Raw genomic sequence first — 18226 nt, 5'->3', positions numbered from 1 at the left:
AAGTAAAGTAAAACAGACACTTCTATGCTCTTCAAAACTCTTTAGTGATATTTGAGTGAATGAGGCCAGAATAAGCCTAGAGAAGGATAAAGTGCCTGTATCTGAGTCATTTGATGTTATGTTTAGGTTGTTGCAAGAACTCTCATATAGTGATAAAAATGAGTCCTTTTTGGAAATGGCTTTCAAATTTTTTAAAGAAAATTATCAGAAAAGGGAAAAAAACCTCAAAAAGGGTCAAGTTAAATAGAATTTTCTCAGTGAAACTTAAGCTTTGATCTTAGAAATTAAAATTACAGCTTTGCTTCAAAACTATTTTCCTGGAGAAAGAGAGGTTTAACTTATTGGATTATTATTATTTGGATTATTCAAAAATGGCAGACAAACTTAAAACGTAAAACAGAACTTCTAGAAAAGAACATAAGAGAAAAATCTTTGGGACTTAGAACTGAACTCATCAAAATTGGGGATGCCTGAGTGACTCAGTTTGTTAAGCATCTGCCTTCCGCTCAGGTTGTGATCTCAGGGTCCTGAGATTGAGCCCTGTATTGGGCTCCCTGCTCAGTAGGGAGCCTGCTTCTCCCTCTGCCCCTCCTCCTGCTTGTGCTCTCTCTCTCTCAAATAAATAAAATATTTTTTAAATTACCCAATATTGAAACTGATCAAAATTAACAACCTTTAATCCAGGAGAGAGCCTGCTGGAAGGGTGAAAAGATAAGCTGTAGATTAGAAAAAAATATTTGCAAAGTACATATTCAACAAAGTCCTTGTATGTAGACCATATAAAGAACTCTCAAAACTCAATAGTGGGAAAAAAAAATCCTGTTAGAAAATGGACAAAAGAAATAGACATTTCCCTGAAGGAGATATATGGGTGAATTTCTCATTAGCCAGTAGAGAAATGCAAATTAAGTTGAGAATGAGTGGAATACTACTTAGCAAAACAAAGGAAAGAATTATTGGTACATGCAACAACTTGTATAAACCTTAAGGAAAACATGCTGAGTGAACAAAGCAGACCCCAAAAGGTTGCATATTATATGACTCCATTTATGTAATATTCATGAAGAAATATAATATAGTGATGGGGAACAGATTATTAGTTACCAGGGGTTAGAGATTGCGGGGAGAGGGGTAACATAAGAGATGAAATGAAATGGTGAAATGACAGTTGAGTGTCTTGGTGGTGGTGGTTGTGGTCATACAAGACGACAGTATAATCAAGTTGCAGAGAGTTACACATACAGATGCACAACAGGAGTGCTTGCATAGCTGGAAATCTGAACAGTCTTTAGAATGTACCACTGTCAGTTTCTTGGTTTCCGTATTGTACTAGAGTAGTGCAAGATGCTAACATCAGGGGAAGATGGGTGAAGGAAGCATGGAGTTTCCCTGTACATTTCTCTGCATCTTCGTGTGACACTACAGTTATTTTAAAATGAGAAGTTTTATAAAAAGAAGAGGTGTCTTGGACAGTGATAGCCTATATGATGAATTTATAGATACAAACAACCTGGTTAACAAGCCTTTAGATGCAAAGGGGATGGATGTTTTTGGGACAGGTGAGAATGAATTCCTACAAGTCTAAAAATTTATCCTTGCTAGTAAAGAGAATCATAAGCATTCCACACTCACATGATTTTGTTGAGAGGATATTTAGCTTAATGTCATCAGATCAGACTGACACCTGGGATCTGTGTCATGTGGGTTAGAGCTGAACAGAGCAAGTCAAAGTGAATTTTATGTATGACTGTATTCAGTTTTGCCACCAAAGAAAGCATGGAGGGATGTCTAAACTGCTGTAGGCAGAAAAGTGTTATTAGGAAAGAAAACAGAATAAAAATATCCTATTGTATCCTGGAGTTGAAAGAGTCAGGACATTATGATTGTGTGCGATGGTGATTAAATATAAGTAGTATCTGTTTAGCCCTGGTGTATTTATATTTTTAAGAAGTCTTACATTTATATATCTCAAAAATACACAGTAGAAGGCCTACAAAATTTAAATACCCAATAATTTTTAAAGGGTTCAACTGCTGTATCAGAGGACAGAAAGAAGCATTTTAAAATCTTGATACATTTTTCTCATTGTTTAAATAGTACTACTATTAATTACTACTGATTGCCACTACTAACTAGTTTTATGGTTGTTGTGTTTAACATTTATATAACAGAGAGGGAAATAATACAGAATAATATATAATCTCCATCCACACCTATTTTTTTATGTTAAAGCAATAACACATGTGTATAATTACTTACTATATATTATATTATGAAGTCTTTTTGCCTATTACTTCTGTCCTGGATTCACTCTATAAAAGTTGATCACCCTAGGAATAAACTTCTCTTTACAACAGTGCTAGGAGCAAAAATAAGTCCAGCCAGACCTGTATTTCTCTTGAGGTGTGGGGATGGGAGAGAATACCAAAGTATTCATCGATTTATTTGCTCCTCCTGACACCACACTGTGAAGTATTGACCTATGTGGATTGTGCTTTTCCCTAAGAGAGCATTCTGCTTTGAGCACCACAATCTAAGTGGGGCGCCCGGGTGGCTCAGTGTGTTAAACATTCTGCTTTGGGCTTGGGTTGTGATCTCAGGGTCCTGGGATTGACTATGCCTAGAGAAGGAATGATGAGAATACAGATTAAAAATCTTTGGGATGTTGGAGGACCTGTGGCTCAGTCAGTTGAGCGCCTGCCTCTTGGTCTCAACTCAGGTCTTGATCTCAGGGTTGTGAGTTCAAGCCTCATGTTGGGCTCCACTCTGGGTTTGGAGCCTACTTAAAAAAGAAAAAAAAAAATCTTTTGGGTGTTTATCACATATTTTAGCTGACTTAAGTTGATTATATGTATAGGAATATCATGTTTTATGCTATTTTAGGCACCAGTCCTTGCTGTGTTCAGGATATCAGAGAAATGAATTTGGCTTTGTCTGAATATTTCCAAACAATCCAGAGTCAGGAAGCCACACCCTTTCAAAACATACTCTCACACACAGATTCGAGCTTAGCTGGAATTTTGCGTGTTTTCTAGTTTGTCCAGCTTTTATAAAATTGTCACTTTCACATACTATGTGCTCTCACATGGAAATAGTAATCACATTTAAAAATTGAACACATTTAAAATGAGAACTTTTCCTAGAAACAGAGTCTATTGTTTTATCATCTGTACCTTTCCAAAACTTGGAAAACCTACAAATAACCACATCCAGCACTAGCCTGATATAGTGTCAGGATGAAAAGCTTTTGACTCTTTCGATCACTGAAAGTTATGGCCTTCTAAGGAAGGTCTTACAATTAATCCAGTCCCCTCTTCCCCGCCCAATCTCTCCATGTCTCTCCCCTCTGTTGTACAGAGAAGGAAACTTCAGTCCCAGGAGACCTTTCCCAAATCATTTCCATCATGTTCTTTCCGATGCTTTCACCACATGTGTCCACACTTTGTTAACAGAAGAGAACATTTATTTTAGTATTAGGTAGAATGATAATGAATCTAATGGATTTTCCTCAGCTCTTTGTGTTGTGCTTTCAGAAGGAGGAAGGCAGGACCATCAGAAGCAGGAGATCCAAGTGCTGCCCCAAGTGAGGGGTCTGTCTGGGGTCTTGGCTTCTGCACCAACTTTCAGCTCAGCTGCAGGTTTTTCCTTTGTCCACTTCATGTTTAGTTCCACAAATAATGAAGCTGCCACCAATTTTTCTTAGCTTTTAGAGTCCAGTCTTTACAAACCCCATATTTAATGATCTTTTCCTGTCGTTAGATTTTGTTAGATAATGTTAATTCCAAACCCATAGTCTGAAAAAGGCAGTTGCAACATTTACTAAATAAGAGTTTGCTAATTCAAGAGTATAATATGTAGCCATTTATTTAAAATGATTCTTGTGCTTAAAAAATGTACTTGCAAAAATTATATTGCACCTTTAAAAATATAAATGAAGAAGTTGGAAAAATTAGCATGTAAATGTGGGTGGCATTTGTGTGAACAGTAATTCTAATGTACTGAAAATAGCCATATTCATCACAAATTAAAGTATCAAATTAACTTTAAAATAGTTCCAAATAAATATCTATTATTATGGAGAAATATTTAACCCTCTCAAATTTTTCTTTTAGAAGTTTTCTGATGATACTAAGATGAGCTATATAATCCTTAGGAGGATTATTTTAAAGTTAATGTGATTTAGCTAGATTAATTAGTCATAATTTAGAATCCTCCAATATTTTCTCTTAGTAAAAGAGTATCTTGGCTAAAATGTCCATATGCACCTCAGTGACTTCTGCATCATGTTTTCTGGGGCACTTCATTTTATTTTATTTTTTAAATTTGTTCATGAGAGACCCGGAGAGAGGCAGAGACACAGGCAGAGGGAGAAGCAGGCTCTCCGCGAGGAGCCTGATGTGGGACTCGATCCTAGGATCCCGGGATCACGCCCTGAGCCAAAGGCAGACATTCAACCACTGAGCCACCCAAGCACCCCTCTGGGGCACTTTAAACGCTCTCTAATCAATCCTTATACCTGGGCCCGGCATTTGCAGGTGAACGTCTGTGGTAAAGAGGAAACACGATCTGTTCTTACAGTATGTAGGGTGAAACCTGTCCTGGTGGAGAGTGTCACAGATGTGTTCATGGGTGCTAGGGTAGCCCCAGCTGTGGCCTTTAGGGGCAGGAGGGTCAGCCACGCTCGCATAGATGTGTGCCTTCCTTCTGTACTGGCTACTTGGGTTGTGGAATTTGAGTCAGGGAAGAAAGGCAGGGCCTTCTGCCAGCAATCCCAAAGACTCTGTTTTGTCTGGAATTGGTGACTGGAGGCAAAGCCAGACCTTTCCAGTCCTCAAAAAAGAGTTCTTTGTAGTCCATCGGTCATATCAGTGGAGTAACCACTTGGTTTGATAGCCCTCACTGTACATACAAGAAGAGGTGTTCTACCAGAGCCTCCATTGCCTTTAGTGCAATTTCCAAATGTACCATTAGATCTAGTGACCTGGCATTCTTACTCAGATACCTTGACGGAATACATGCCATGTGCCCCCACAGTTCTAGGAAGCTGATCTTTTGTGTATGTTTGTGTAGTGCTTGTGTTGATTTAGCCATACATAATCAGTTTGTTCTGCTGCGTAACAAATCACCCAATACCTAGCATCTTAAAAAACATTCATGATTCTGTGGGCTGGCAATTTGGGCTCAGATCCGAGTGGTTCTTTTGCTAGACTTGCCTGGGCTGAGTCATGCAGATGCAGTCGTTTGTGGCTTGGCTGAGACCAGATGGTCTAGAATTCCCTCACTCAAATGTCTGGAGGTTGGCCCACTGTCCTCCAGGGCATCTCATTCCTCTTCCATGTGACTTCCCCAGCAGGCTACTCTGGGCTTCTCCCCATGGTGGTCTCAGGGTTCTCAGCAGCAAGAGAAAGCGCACCCTCATACCCAAGTGCTTTTCAAGCTTCTGCTTCTGTCACATATGCCTTTTAACTAAAACAGGTCACACTGCTGCCCAGATTCAAGGGATGGGATAAGAAATGTTTCACCCCTGGATGAGAAGAACTTCAACGTCGTGTTGCAATGGGGTATACAAAGAGGGATGGCTGGAATGGCTGACAATTACTTCTAATCCACCTGTCTTTGCTGAGAGGAATATTTATTTTTATTGTTTTTGTTGATTTTTCATGACAGAAAATTTCAAATGTACAGCAACATTTGAAACAAACTCCAAAATAGAAAGAATAACACAATAAACTTCCCATATGCCCATCACCTGGATTCACCAATTTTCAGTATTTGCTATATTGGCTGCCTCTATTTAACTTTTCTCCTTCCTAAAGTGGTGTGTGTGTGTGTGTGTGTGTGTGTGTGTGTTTAAAGACTTTATTTATTCATGAGAGACACAGAGAGAGAGGCAGAGACATAGAGGGAGAAGCAGGCTCCCTGTGGGGAGCCTGATGCAGGACTTGATCCCAGGACCCTAGGATCACAACCTGAGCCAAAGGCAGATGCTCAACCACTGAGCCACCCAGGTGTGCCCTTGCTGAAGTGTTTTAAAGCAAATCCCAAACACTGTGCTATTTCAGCTATATATATGCATCTTTTAAAAAGGGATACCTTCCTATGCTACTATAATACCATTACCACGTTTTGGTATCACTGAACACTCAGTCCATAATGAAATTTCCCCAAATGTCTCAAAAATGTATTTTTACAATAGGTGGGTATGAAAAAGAATCCATCCACAGAAAGTCCATAGCAGTTCCAACTTGCTTTTCTTTTCTTTTTTTCTACTATCTTGTTTTGAAAACTGGGTCCATTCTCCTGTGTAGGACCTCCTACATTCTGTAGTCATCTGTTTGCTTTCTGGTGGAGTCATTCAACTTGCATCTTTATCTCCTGTATTTTTGTTTATGAAAATTAGCCCTACAAGCTGAATTTGGGGACAGCATTCTCTGTAGATAGTAGTACTGTTTGCTTCCAGTTGTATCACATGGAGGCATCAGTGTTTGCTTGTCTTAGCTTTGAATGATACTAACGTTGATTGTTTTGATGACTAGTTGCCTAGGTCTATTGTTTCAGGTGTTACAAGATGATGGTTTCCTCATTGTATCATTCCAGATTTGTTAGCTGGAGTTATTTTATAAGGAACATCTTTTCGTCAATTAGAGTTATTTGGTTATCTGAAATAGAGCTCACACAAAATATATTCTTTCTTTTAAATTGACAGTTTACAGAATAAGAAGTTAGTACCCCAGTTATATCCAGGTCTGTTCCATAAGTAGTTGAGGGCTCTCTCACTTACTTTCTTCTTTGTTGTTATTTGAATTCATGGGTTTTAGATATTCATTGTGTTTCAGTTAATTGCCTTTTTTTTTTTTTGGTTGGGGCTCAAATTGTTTCATCATTGGCCAATGGGAACTGCTGGTAGTTGGCTTCTGTATCCCTTTGATCCATTATTCTTTGAGAACTTCCTTGCTTTCTGGCACAAAGTATCCCAAGATTATCTTGTATATTTCTTGCTCCAGATCTGTAATCAGTCATTCCTGGCTGGAGATTACAATTTGGGCACTAGCTGTGCTCATTGCTTTTGGGTTTTCATCCTTTCTAGTCTTTCATTGTCAAGAGTTAGGAAATCTCTGTATATATACATACATACATACATACCTACCTAAATACATACATGTATATCATATATATATGATACTTTAAAACATTAAATTATACTGATTTTTTAAAAAACAAATTAGAATTGTAGAATTTTTATTTAACTTCTTTGATTTTTGTATTTTTTTCTCTTCTCTTTTAAGCAAAAAATCTTGGTTCATAAGAATGTTAATATGTCCTAATATATATTGATGTATTAACTAATAATATAACCGGTACAAAAGCATACACCATAGTATTAGCATTATTAGCAGACACTAACATATTATCAGCATTATTACTTTGAAATTGGTATATATTTATATGTAACTTTGAAACTATCATATATAATATGCTAATATTACAAAATGTTATGTTAATAATGCTAATATATTAAATATACTAATATATTTGTTAATACACATATATAAATAATAGCTAATCATTATATATGTTAATATGCTAATGAATATGTAACAGTTTAATATTAGTTAATGCATACACGTATTAACAGTTTCAAAGTAATAATGCTGACTATTGAATGAAATTTAAGATTTCTTTGCAGTGCTGTTTTCCTTAAACTGTATTATACAAAGTATCTACAATCAAAGCACTTTGTGCAAGAGGCATTGGAAATAATTCTTTTCTCTGTGTGGTTAGGTTACCAACTTAATGTATGTTTTCTTGCTTCAGTCCATTTTCAGTTTTTACAGATACTTTTTCTTCTTGATTTCATTTTTTTAAATATGTAAAATATTTTTTATGTTTTTAAAACTGAAACTATGTGAAAGAGCATATGTAGAAGTTATTATTGATGTCTTCTCCTTCTCCAAAGGTAACTATATTTATTCTTAGTTTTCCTTCCAGTGTTTCTTTTGCAGGTATATACATCTATTTTATTCCCTTTTTTTTTTTTTTTTAAGATTTTATTTATTTATGAGAGACAGAGAGAGAAGCAGAGACACAGGCAGAGGGAGAAGCCAGCTCCATGCAGGGAGCCAGATGCGGGACTCGATCCAGGGTCTCCAGGATCACACCCTGGGCTGAAGGTGGCACTAAACCACTGAGCCACCAGGGCTGCCCTATTTTATTCCCTTTGAAAAATTATTTTATTTTATTTTTTTAGACAGCATGTGCTCAGGTGGCGGGGTGCGGGGGGCAGGGTCAGAAGAAGAGAGAGAGAATCCCAAACAGGCTCCACACCCAGCATGGAGCCAGATGTGTGGTTCAACTTCACAAACTTTGAGATCATGATCTAAGCTGAAATCGAGTTGGATGCTTAACTGACTGAGCCACCCAGGTGCCCTTAAAGATTATTTTAAATATAAAAATATATTTACCTTTTTTTTTTTTTTTACTGGAGTTTCACTTTTCTACGTTTTATGTTTGTTTTAAAAGAGTATTATTATAAAGGTTTATCACGCACTCAAACACACACATTGTAAAGAGAATCCAAACATACTTTGGGGGATTGGGTCATTCAGATTCTTTTAAGGAATCTCTCTTTTTTTTTTAATCCAGTGAATTTGGTACTTCCTGCCATCTAGGGAAGACACACTCCAAACTAAAGTGGAGTCAGGAGATTTCTTCCAATCTCCACTTATTGTTTGAAGCTGAAAAAATATCCCACAGCAATTGTTTTACAAACATGAGTCTGAGAAAAAAATGTTCCTGAACATAATAAGAACTGTGAAGCTCCAAGTGTACACTTTATGTTGTCCACTGTAACATTTTGGTTTATACTCTGCCTCATTCATAGTCATGTCCACAAACCTAAACTTAAGAAGAGTCTAGAGGCTCAAAATGAACAGGTCTAAAATAATTTCCGTAAGATTTGCAAAGGAGAAGGAATCAGCAGAATTGGAAGATTATCAGAGAAATTAAAGAGTTAAAATTAGCAGAATTTGATTCAGTTAATAATGTTGTAACAATGTTAATTTTTTAACTTTTAACAAATCTACCATAGTTATTTAAGATGTTAACATTAAGGGAAGGTGGATAAAATCTGTACTATCTTTGCAACAGCTAAAATTATTCCAAAATAAATTCTATTTAACACACACACACACACACACACAAGCAGCTGCATTGAATAAAAAAGTATACTTAAAGAGCTTCAACAAATCAATAACAGAAATAACCTAACCAAAAAAAAGGGGGGGAGTAAATGAAATAAACAGGCAAGTAATACACCATTTTTGTCTACCAGATGTTACACTGTATCATTACAACTTCTACCTTGTTATTAGTCACCACCCCTCACCCCCATGCTGTGCACTCACAAATCCCCCCCTCCCCAGATGGGCGCCTGCAGAAAACAGCGCACAGCCCGGCTCCTGGCCGCACACTCGCCCACAACAGGTGGAAGCTTCCGAGGACCAGGATGAGGGCAGAGGAGCGTGCAGGGTGCTCACAGGCGGTCCTCCAGCTCCACGTGCACAGCCGGGCACTTTTCTCCATGTGTGTGCACTGAGCACCAGTAAAATGGGGGGTTATGGAGAAAAATGTTTCTTTTATTTTTTAAGATTTTATTTATTTATTCATGAGAGACACACAGAGAGAGAGGCAGAGACACAGTCAGAGGGAGAAGCGGGCTCCCATTGGCAGGAAGCCCGATGTGGGACTCGATCCTGGGACCCCAGGGTCACGCCCCGAAAAAAAAAATCTAAAATCTAAAAGATAAGTAAATCTAAAAGATAAGTATTATCACGGGTTCATATGGGTGGGGGGAAGAGGATAGGTTGATCTGGTATTATTGGAGGGGTGGTAGATAGTATCAGTTTAAAAAAATTATTTTAAAAAAAGCATATGGTTCAACCCAGAAAAATCCCCTTTTGGATGTCTTACCTAGAGAAATACTTCACATGTGCACAAGAAGGCATAAATAAAGATTTTCACTGAAGCATTATAATATCAAAACCATCTTAAATTAGATAAATTATAGTATACCCATATTATGGACTACTAGACAGCCATTTTAAAATGATGATGTAGATTTTCATTGTTTGACATAATCTCCAAGACAAAAATATTAAGTGGGGAAAAAAGTGCAAAAGTAAATATTGTTTATCATTTGTTTTTAAAAAAAAACACCCTATATATTCCTGTATATCTACACACCCCTTCCTTTCTTTCTCTTTGTTTTCATATATATGTGTAAATAAATACACAAAACATGGTCTGGAAATACATACTCTGGTTCTGTTTAAATACTATTATATCTGGGTAATAGGAATGGGAATGGTGGCATGTGGTCCAGTTGGACTTTTAAAAGTATCTATTGCTTCTTTCATAGAAGGAATGTATGCCTGCATGAGTTGTGAAATTAAGGTGAAAAAAAAAGAGTGCCAAAGGATTTGGGATGCCTTGACAACAGAGAGACCTAGAGGTGAAAGAGAACTTCTGAGAAGCTTGTCACAAACTCATAGAATGTGATCTAGAGGGAGAGGTGGTCTCAGAGCTGCTGCCTATATAATTTATGGGGCCCAGTGAAAAATGAAAGTGTGGGGACCCTTTGTTCAAAAAGCAGAAGAAAGTACCATTAAAGGTACATATAATTATACCATTTATTTTTGTACTGAGCAGTGCCAGTTTTATTTTTTATTTTTTAATTTTTTAAAAAGATTTTTTTTAAAGATTTTATTTATTTATTCATAGACACAGAGAGAGAGGCAGAGACACAGGGAGAGGGAGAAGCAGGCTCCATGCAGGGAGCCCGACATGGGACTCGATCCCGGGGTCTCCAGGATTACACCCCAGGCTGCGGGTGGCACCAAACCGCTGCGCCACCAGGGCTGCCCAAGATTTTGTTTTTTTATTCATGAGACACACATACACACACACACACACACACACACACACACACACACAGAGGCAAAGACACAGGCAGAGGGAGAAGCAGGCTCCATGCACGGAGCCTGATGCGGGACTCGATCCTGGGACTCCAGGATCACGCCTCGGGCCAAAGACAGGCGCCAAACCGCTGAGCCACCCGGGGATCCCAGTGCCAGTTTTAGAGCAAAGATCAGAATATTTAACTTGTATGAGCAATCACTTCAGTTACACAATTTGGAGTTTGTCCCATAAGCTGGCCAGAAGAGACAGGCACAGACAGACTCGGAAAGGTAGGGAGGAGAGAGGACCCCATTCCTTAGGGGAGCACCCCTGGGCCTGGTAAAATTATAGCTAGTATAGACCCTCATAGGCCCTGGGGGTCCCACTTGCCTCCTGGGCCTATTGGGACACCCCCCGCCCCCCTGCCACACACAAGCCAACTGATCTAAGTGCCCAAGCTGAGGACAGGGCCTGGGGAAGTCAGGCTATAGGACTGCTGCTCCAACCCATACATAGCAGACGGGAACTACTAAGGATCTTTAAACCTCCACCCTGACAGCTTGGTACCCCAATGGGGACTAGGCTCACTTCCACTAAGATATGGCCTCCTGTCATTCTGGGGCTCTTGCACAGCCCATGTGCTAAGGGCACACAGGCCTGACCCCAACCCTCTCCCAAATCTTTGTGAGGAACAGAGGGTGGCAGAGCAGGGAGGGAGAGTGCAGGTCCTTCGGGAGTAGTGGGAGCAGATAGCTGAGAACCCCTCCAGGGAGGCCAAAACAAACAGGACCACTGTTTGTGAGCTGAGGTCAGCAGGGCATGCCCCATTGTCCCATTACCTTCACTTACAAAACACAAATCCAAAGCAAAAATTGTTAAGATTCAAGACAATGCTGCAGAGCATTAAATCCAGTGTGGGGCCCTTCTGAGTACCTGGTTCTGTACAGCTGTGCTGACTGCATACTTGTGAAGGCAGCCTGGGTGGAGTCAAGAGTTGTCCCCTTAACCCTCACTCCCACCTCCCATTTTTAAGCGGAAGACCTGACAGGAAGCTTGAATTCTGAGATGTAGAATCCTTTTGGCTGAGAGAGCATGAAGATGATGGTGAGACAGAACACAGCTAATAGGAGATGGGATTCACAGCATAGGGATAGCAGAAGACAGAAGAAAAGCAGGTGCCCAGGGTAGGAATATCATTGTTTGGCTGGATGGAAAGGGAGTTTCCATTCCTTAATTTCTATTTTCTCTATGAATCACTGCTTGGGCTGGGGAGGAGGTCTTTGACTGATCATTTGGAGAGTACAGAAGATGGGAAATGGGCTGGAGAGAAGGGGAGGCAAACTACTCAGAGATGAGTTAGAGCCTTGGCTGGCCAGTCCGGCCGGAGTCGTGGATTCCGTGGAATTATGGAGCTAACAATCTGCCTGGTTGTATGACATTCAGGACCTTGCAAAGAGAAAGCTCCACCTTGCCTCTTCTTTTAGGAAGGACTGTTCTTTATTCTGTCCTGAATAAAATATGATTTTTTAGTGTTTATATGTCCTTTTAAAAATGAAATGTTGGTGATAGTAACATTCTTTTGGTAAATTTTTTATTGTGGCAAAATGTACATAATATAAAACCTACCACTTTACATCTTTAAGTATATTAGTGTTTTTAAATTTGCAAATTTGACTTTGTTTGCAAAGCCATTACTTTGCAAAATAAAATAAGTGAAAAAGTTGGTAATCATATACTGCACCCCTGAAGTGTTATGTTTTAAAATTTTACTGGTCTGTGAAGTCTGGAAATTTCATGAGCCTTAGCAAGCTGTTCCTCATTTAATCTTGTTCTATGACTTTATTGGCAGAGGAAAACTCTGAAGCAATTTTTAGAATTTTAAAAGACATGGCATAGGAGTGAGGTTAGGATTACTTTTGTTGTTGTGGTTGTGGTTACAATGCTTTGATAAAATTCTAATTCTAGGATTTTGTATATACTCTTTTGTGGCATTATCAAGGTTGTCTCATGTTCTACCACAGTGCCGTAATAGTTCCCCTTTGCGCTTCATATGTAAACTCACAGCTCATACCAGAATAACAAATAGGCCTTTCTAAGGATAAAGTTTGTTGTAATGGAAACAAAATATATCTAGATTAAAAAAAAGTGAATGGCCATGGGTATAGCCATTCACTTGGTCAAGGCTGTTTTAATAAATGGTCCTATCTAAGATTTTTTTTTTTTCTATCTAAGATTTAGAAAGATTTTGCACAGTTCTTTTTTCTTCTTCTTCTTCTTCTTTTTTTTTTCATTCTGAGCCGCAGACACCAAAAACCCCACAGGAAGTTCTCTTTGTGAGTGTTGTGGTTTTTCATTTCCTGTTCACTTTGCACTAGATGATTAGACATAAGACAATCTGTGCAATCGAAAGAGATTCTTGGTTAAAATTTGTTACTCTGAGAATCTCAAATTTGCTTGTATTTCTTCCCATGTGATGAATGAGTCTAGAGGAGGTGTAACCACCTCCATGCTCAGTTCATAGCTGAGCATTAAAGTTGTGGTATAAATTTTGTTGTTCAGTAGATGAACTGAACTCTTCATTGTTACAGGGGCAACTATCTGAGATTATGCTCTATGCTTTCCACTTCTTATCAAAGCACTGCCCCAAAAATAAACCATTGGAATGGAGATATGTTTTTAAGACTTGACAAATATTTTACCCTTATTTTTACAAATGACAAAAACTTTCTCGTTTCTTTAGAGAAAAGGAAATACGTTAAACATATCCAGTTTACTTCAGATATTACAAATACCATTAAAAAATTTTAAAGGGTACTATTACTGAGATATTTTTGCAAATGTAATTTTTAAAGTAAGGTATTCTCAAGGTAAACTTTGCTTGATTTCATTATGTTTAAACCATGGCTAAAGTAAAATAAAGTTGTAATCAGGTATATTAGATCTTTGACAAATCATTGTTGTAATCTAGCATTTAAATGATGTATGGAAGACTTGATGAAAAGTGACAAACGAGAAAAAAAAATTTCTGTGCATTTTTAGGTATGTCTCTAGGTTTAGGTGCTATTAAAGACATGATGCCTAGTTCTAGGCAGGTCATGCTGATTGCACATCTTAATAAAATGGCAAAAGTAATAAATATATGAAAGGTCTTTTATTACTGTAAAAACTTTCATCACTTTAAAAACAGTGCTTGCTCCTAAGGACATTTTAATTACAATTCTTAAAAGAATAAATAATACTTTGACCAAAAACAACAACAAAAAAAATTACACCGTAAGTTTAACACAAAAGTGAATGTTATTTATTGTTACTTAGAATTTCTGACATTTGTGAAGAGCTTTCTGTTTTACCAAGTGTAGAATAATGAGGCCGGCAATAGTTTCTTACGTACTCTGGTGTTTAGCAAGGTGATCAGCCTTGTGAGAAGGGTATGCGGAGGCTGATTAACGCCGGACCGTGGGTTGCAGGTCTTTAACCTTGTCTGCTCAGAGGAGAGCTGGAGAACTGCCCTTAGAGGTCCAGGGCAACCTGAGCCCTTTGCTCCCCTCTGCGAATCTAGGCATCCTGGTTGCCGAAAAAGACTTCGGAGATCCCTGCCTACTGGGGTGGGAGAGACTTTGGCTGTGTCTCGAGGCCTCACGTGGGTGGGCCAGGACCTCGCAGTCCTCGTGGGTATTTCTCAGTCTGCTCACCCAGGAGTGCCCAAGACCGCGGTCCGTCAAGAATGAGAGCAATCATTTTGGCCGGGTTCGGAGCGTCTTAAGGATGAAATGACTCACTCTGCTTTCAGTGGGGCGGCAAGGCCCGGGCATGGGGTGACGGCCGTGGCCGTGGGTGTTCGCCACGTGAAGGAAACTACTGTCGGGTGTTCGCTCGGCCCGCCTTTCCAGCCGCCCTTCCGCGTGGGGCTGAGCCGCCGTGGCTTGCCGAGGAACCAGCGGACAAGTCTCTGCTGGAAGTCGAGAAAGCTTGGGTACAGAGGGGCTTCCTCCTCGGGGGGCGATTTCTGCCGGACCTTTGATTAAAACAAAACAAAACAAAAACAAACAGGAAGACTCGCATGCCAGCGGAAACTGCCCACCGAGTACTTCGGGACCGGGCTTTTCCTTCGGCGCCTGGGGTCGGCGGACCTCGGGAGGAAGCGGGCCCGGGGCCGCCCGCCCCGCAGAGGCCCCGCCCGCCCCGCGGAGGCCCCGCCCGCCCCGCGGAGGCCCCGCCCGCCCCGCGGAGGCCCCGCCCCGCCCGCGAAGGCCCCGCCCCCCGCCGTGGCCCCGCCCCGCCCCCCGCCGTGGCCCCGCCCCGCCCCGCCGTGGCCCCGCCCCGCCCCGCCGTGGCCCCGCCCCCGCCCCCGCCCCGCCGGGCATGCTCAGTGGGCCGGGCCGGGCCGGGCCGGCAGGTTTGCGTGGCCTCCCGCAGTTGCCGGCGCCGGCTCAGGCTGCGGACGCTGGGTTCCCTACCCCGCGCCCGGTTCCAGGGAAGTTAGGTGCGGAAGCCGGCGTCTGAGGGGCCAGCGGGCGGGCTGCGGGGCGGCCGGAGGCCCCCGGGGCTGCCCAGCGGGGAGCGGGCGGGGCCGCTGCGTCCGGGCTGGGGGAGCTCGGCGAGGCCGAGCGAGTGGCCGCACTCGGAGGGAGGCGCCGGCCGGGCGCGCCCCGCGGAGAGGACCCGGGCGGGGCGGGCGGGCGCTTCCCGGACTTTTGTCCGAGTTGAGTCCCCTCCCCGGGGGCCGGGCCTGCGCGGCCGCCCCCGCCCCCGCCCCCAGCCCCGCTCGCTCCCGGGAGATGTTTATCTGGTCCGTGGCGTGAGCAGCCGGCGGGCGGGTGGCGCGGAGTTTCGGGTCCGAGGAGCCTCGCGCGGCGCTGGAGAGAGACAAGATGTCCGCCAGAGCCGCGGCCGCCAAGGTGAGCGCCTCCGCGGCCGCCGGGCCGATCCCGAGCGAGCGCGGCCGCCTGCGGGCGTCGGGCCCCGCCCCGCCCCGCCCCGCCGTCCTCCCCGCCGTCCTCCCCGCGGTGCCGTCCTCCCCGCGGGCTGCTGCGGGCCCGGCGGGCTGCGGCTCGGAGCCCCGCGGGCGGGGGCGGGGGCGGGGGCGGGGGCCCGGGCGGGGCGGCGGGCGCGCGGAGGTGCGGCCCGGGCCAGGGGCAGGTGCAGCGCCGCCGGCGTCGGTGCCGGGCCCCGGCTCGCTGCGGGCGGGGACGCGCAACAGGTCCGCCCGGCGGACTCGGCTTCGGGAGCGGGTCCTGCGGGGCGGGCGGGAGGTCGGGGTTGGGGTGCGCCTCCCCCCGCCGGTAGCGCAGTCCCGAGAGGGCTGGTTGGTCACGGCGAAACCGTGTAGTTTCGATCTGATGTCACTCCCCGTGGTATGCGCGCGCCGGCGAGGAGGCGTTGAGGCAGCCAGGCGCTGCTCTGTGTAGTAGGTCGGCATTGCCCCTCCCGCACCGTGTAGTCTGCCTAAGGCACGGCATTGAGAAAGTAACCGCTTCACACTTTTTAATAGTTCGATTTGAAACGGACCCTCAGGAGCAGGTAGCATAAAATGCTACAAATGGACAAGGAGGTGAGGTCTAAAAAATAGCATCAGGAAGGACTTGTGGGTGCAGCAGAAAAAATAACGTTTCTTTTTTCCTGTCATTTTTCATGTGCTTTGCAGTATTCAGGCATTTTTTCTCAGTGCGGTGGAACCAACTTCTGCGTTACGTCGAAAAGCTCAAGTTCGTAAACTCAAAATCCGCCCTTCCTGTTTGCACATTTTAATCTTTCTCCTACAGTAGTAGTGCCTGCTCTTTCTAGCAGTCGCAGACATACAGAAATGTGAATTGTAAATCTCTCTGAAAATCAGTTCGTTACTTCAGATAGTATCGAAGTACTTAAGGTAGTGGTTTGTGTGTTTATTTTTTCTTTTGGAAATGTTTATTCATAGCATCTGGAATGGAAGTTTCTGAACTCAGGATTTTTTCTGGGAGGCAGAAGTCAGCGGTTACATTTAGTAGTGAATATATATATATATATATATATATATATATATATATGTATATTCTTTAAGAAACTTTAATTTGCACCTTTTTGACCTTATGTTGATGAAGAACAACCTAAAGATGAAACTTGAGCCAATGACTTGGAATAAAAAACGACATTTTGCTTAGATTTTAAAATGTTTATATTGTTCACCCTTTAGGGGTTTCCTTTCCTAGGTGGAAGGGCTCTGTTTTCATATTACACATAATGTCACTTTGTTCCTGAGGTGGGATCTCTGATACTTGATATCCAAGACGACACACTTCATTTTTAAAAGATTACTATGTTTATATATATATATATAAATACTATGTATATATACTATATTTAGCATATTGTATGTACTATATATATAAAAACCTAGTAAGTATTTGTTACCGTATTTCAATTCAGGCAGCGCTACATGAGGAAAATGCTACCTCACCAGACAACACACTTTAAAAAGGTTTTTTTCAAGTATGGAGAGAAAGAAGTTTTCAATGGCTTGTTACAGTAAAATGATTTAGAAGGAACAGTCCTTTTCCTCCTGAATTATGGGGTTGAGATTTTTATAGCATGTTGAAAAGCATCACTAGTTGAATATTACATTGTGGGAACATGTGTGTTTTTAAATATTTGTGAGTAAAGTGTAAGCTGAAAGCTTATTTTAAATGCTGTATTATGAGCCTACCACAAAACCTTTTGTAGAACAAGGCAGGTAGGCTGTAAAAAATAGGCGAAATGAAAGAATATTCAGCCATTTCCCTAAATCGCATTTAATTTCTCGAGGTGACTAAAAATGCTTACTACAAGTCAGACTGTGTACTTAATACTATACACGTGATACTTTTGTTCCCCTACTCTAACCCTCAGTTTAAAAAACAAAAAGAAGACCTTAATTTTGCAGCTGGCTTTTTTGTTTTAATTTTTGTTTTAATTTTTATTTATTTATGATAGTCACACAGATCGAGAGAGAGAGAGAGAGAGAGAGAGAGAGGGGCAGAGACATAGGCAGAGGGAGAAGCAGGCTTCATGCACCGGGAGCCGGACGTGGGATTCGATCCCGGGTCTCCAGGATCGCGCCCTGGGCCAAAGGCAGGCGCCAAACCGCTGCGCCACCCAGGGATCCCCTGCTTTTTTGTTTTAGCAGAGTAGTTTGTAGAACTCTTCTCTAAGCCAGTGCCTGTGGTTCTGTATCTTTTTGTAATAGCTGAATAGTCTGCTATCCTGAGAATATGCCGCAGATCATCATTACCTTATTGACAGACATTTAACTTGTGTT

General features: G+C 42.0%; 1 protein-coding gene across 27 annotated transcripts in view; it reads left to right on the top strand.

Annotated features, from left to right (window-relative positions):
- Window positions 1-18226, top strand: part of TJP1 (tight junction protein 1) — a 255598-nt gene that overhangs the window by 129173 nt on the left and 108199 nt on the right. For 3 of the 27 annotated variants that reach the window (XM_049108389.1, XM_049108386.1, XM_049108384.1), the window contains exon 1: window positions 15543-15854. The exons of 21 other annotated variants lie outside the window; for them this stretch is intronic. In XM_049108389.1, the coding sequence (XP_048964346.1) occupies window positions 15828-15854 (27 nt within the window). In that variant the 5' untranslated portion in view covers window positions 15543-15827. Of the gene's footprint in view, window positions 1-15342; window positions 15440-15540; window positions 15855-18226 lie in introns of those variants that run through there. 3 more of the 27 variants (XM_049108388.1, XM_025438108.3, XM_025438114.3) reach the window with 2 other exon arrangements.

The sequence above is a fragment of the Canis lupus genome, chromosome 3 (genome assembly GCF_003254725.2).
Source record: "Canis lupus dingo isolate Sandy chromosome 3, ASM325472v2, whole genome shotgun sequence".
Taxonomy (NCBI): domain Eukaryota; kingdom Metazoa; phylum Chordata; class Mammalia; order Carnivora; family Canidae; genus Canis; species Canis lupus.
This window is presented reverse-complemented; position numbering and strand designations above follow the sequence as displayed.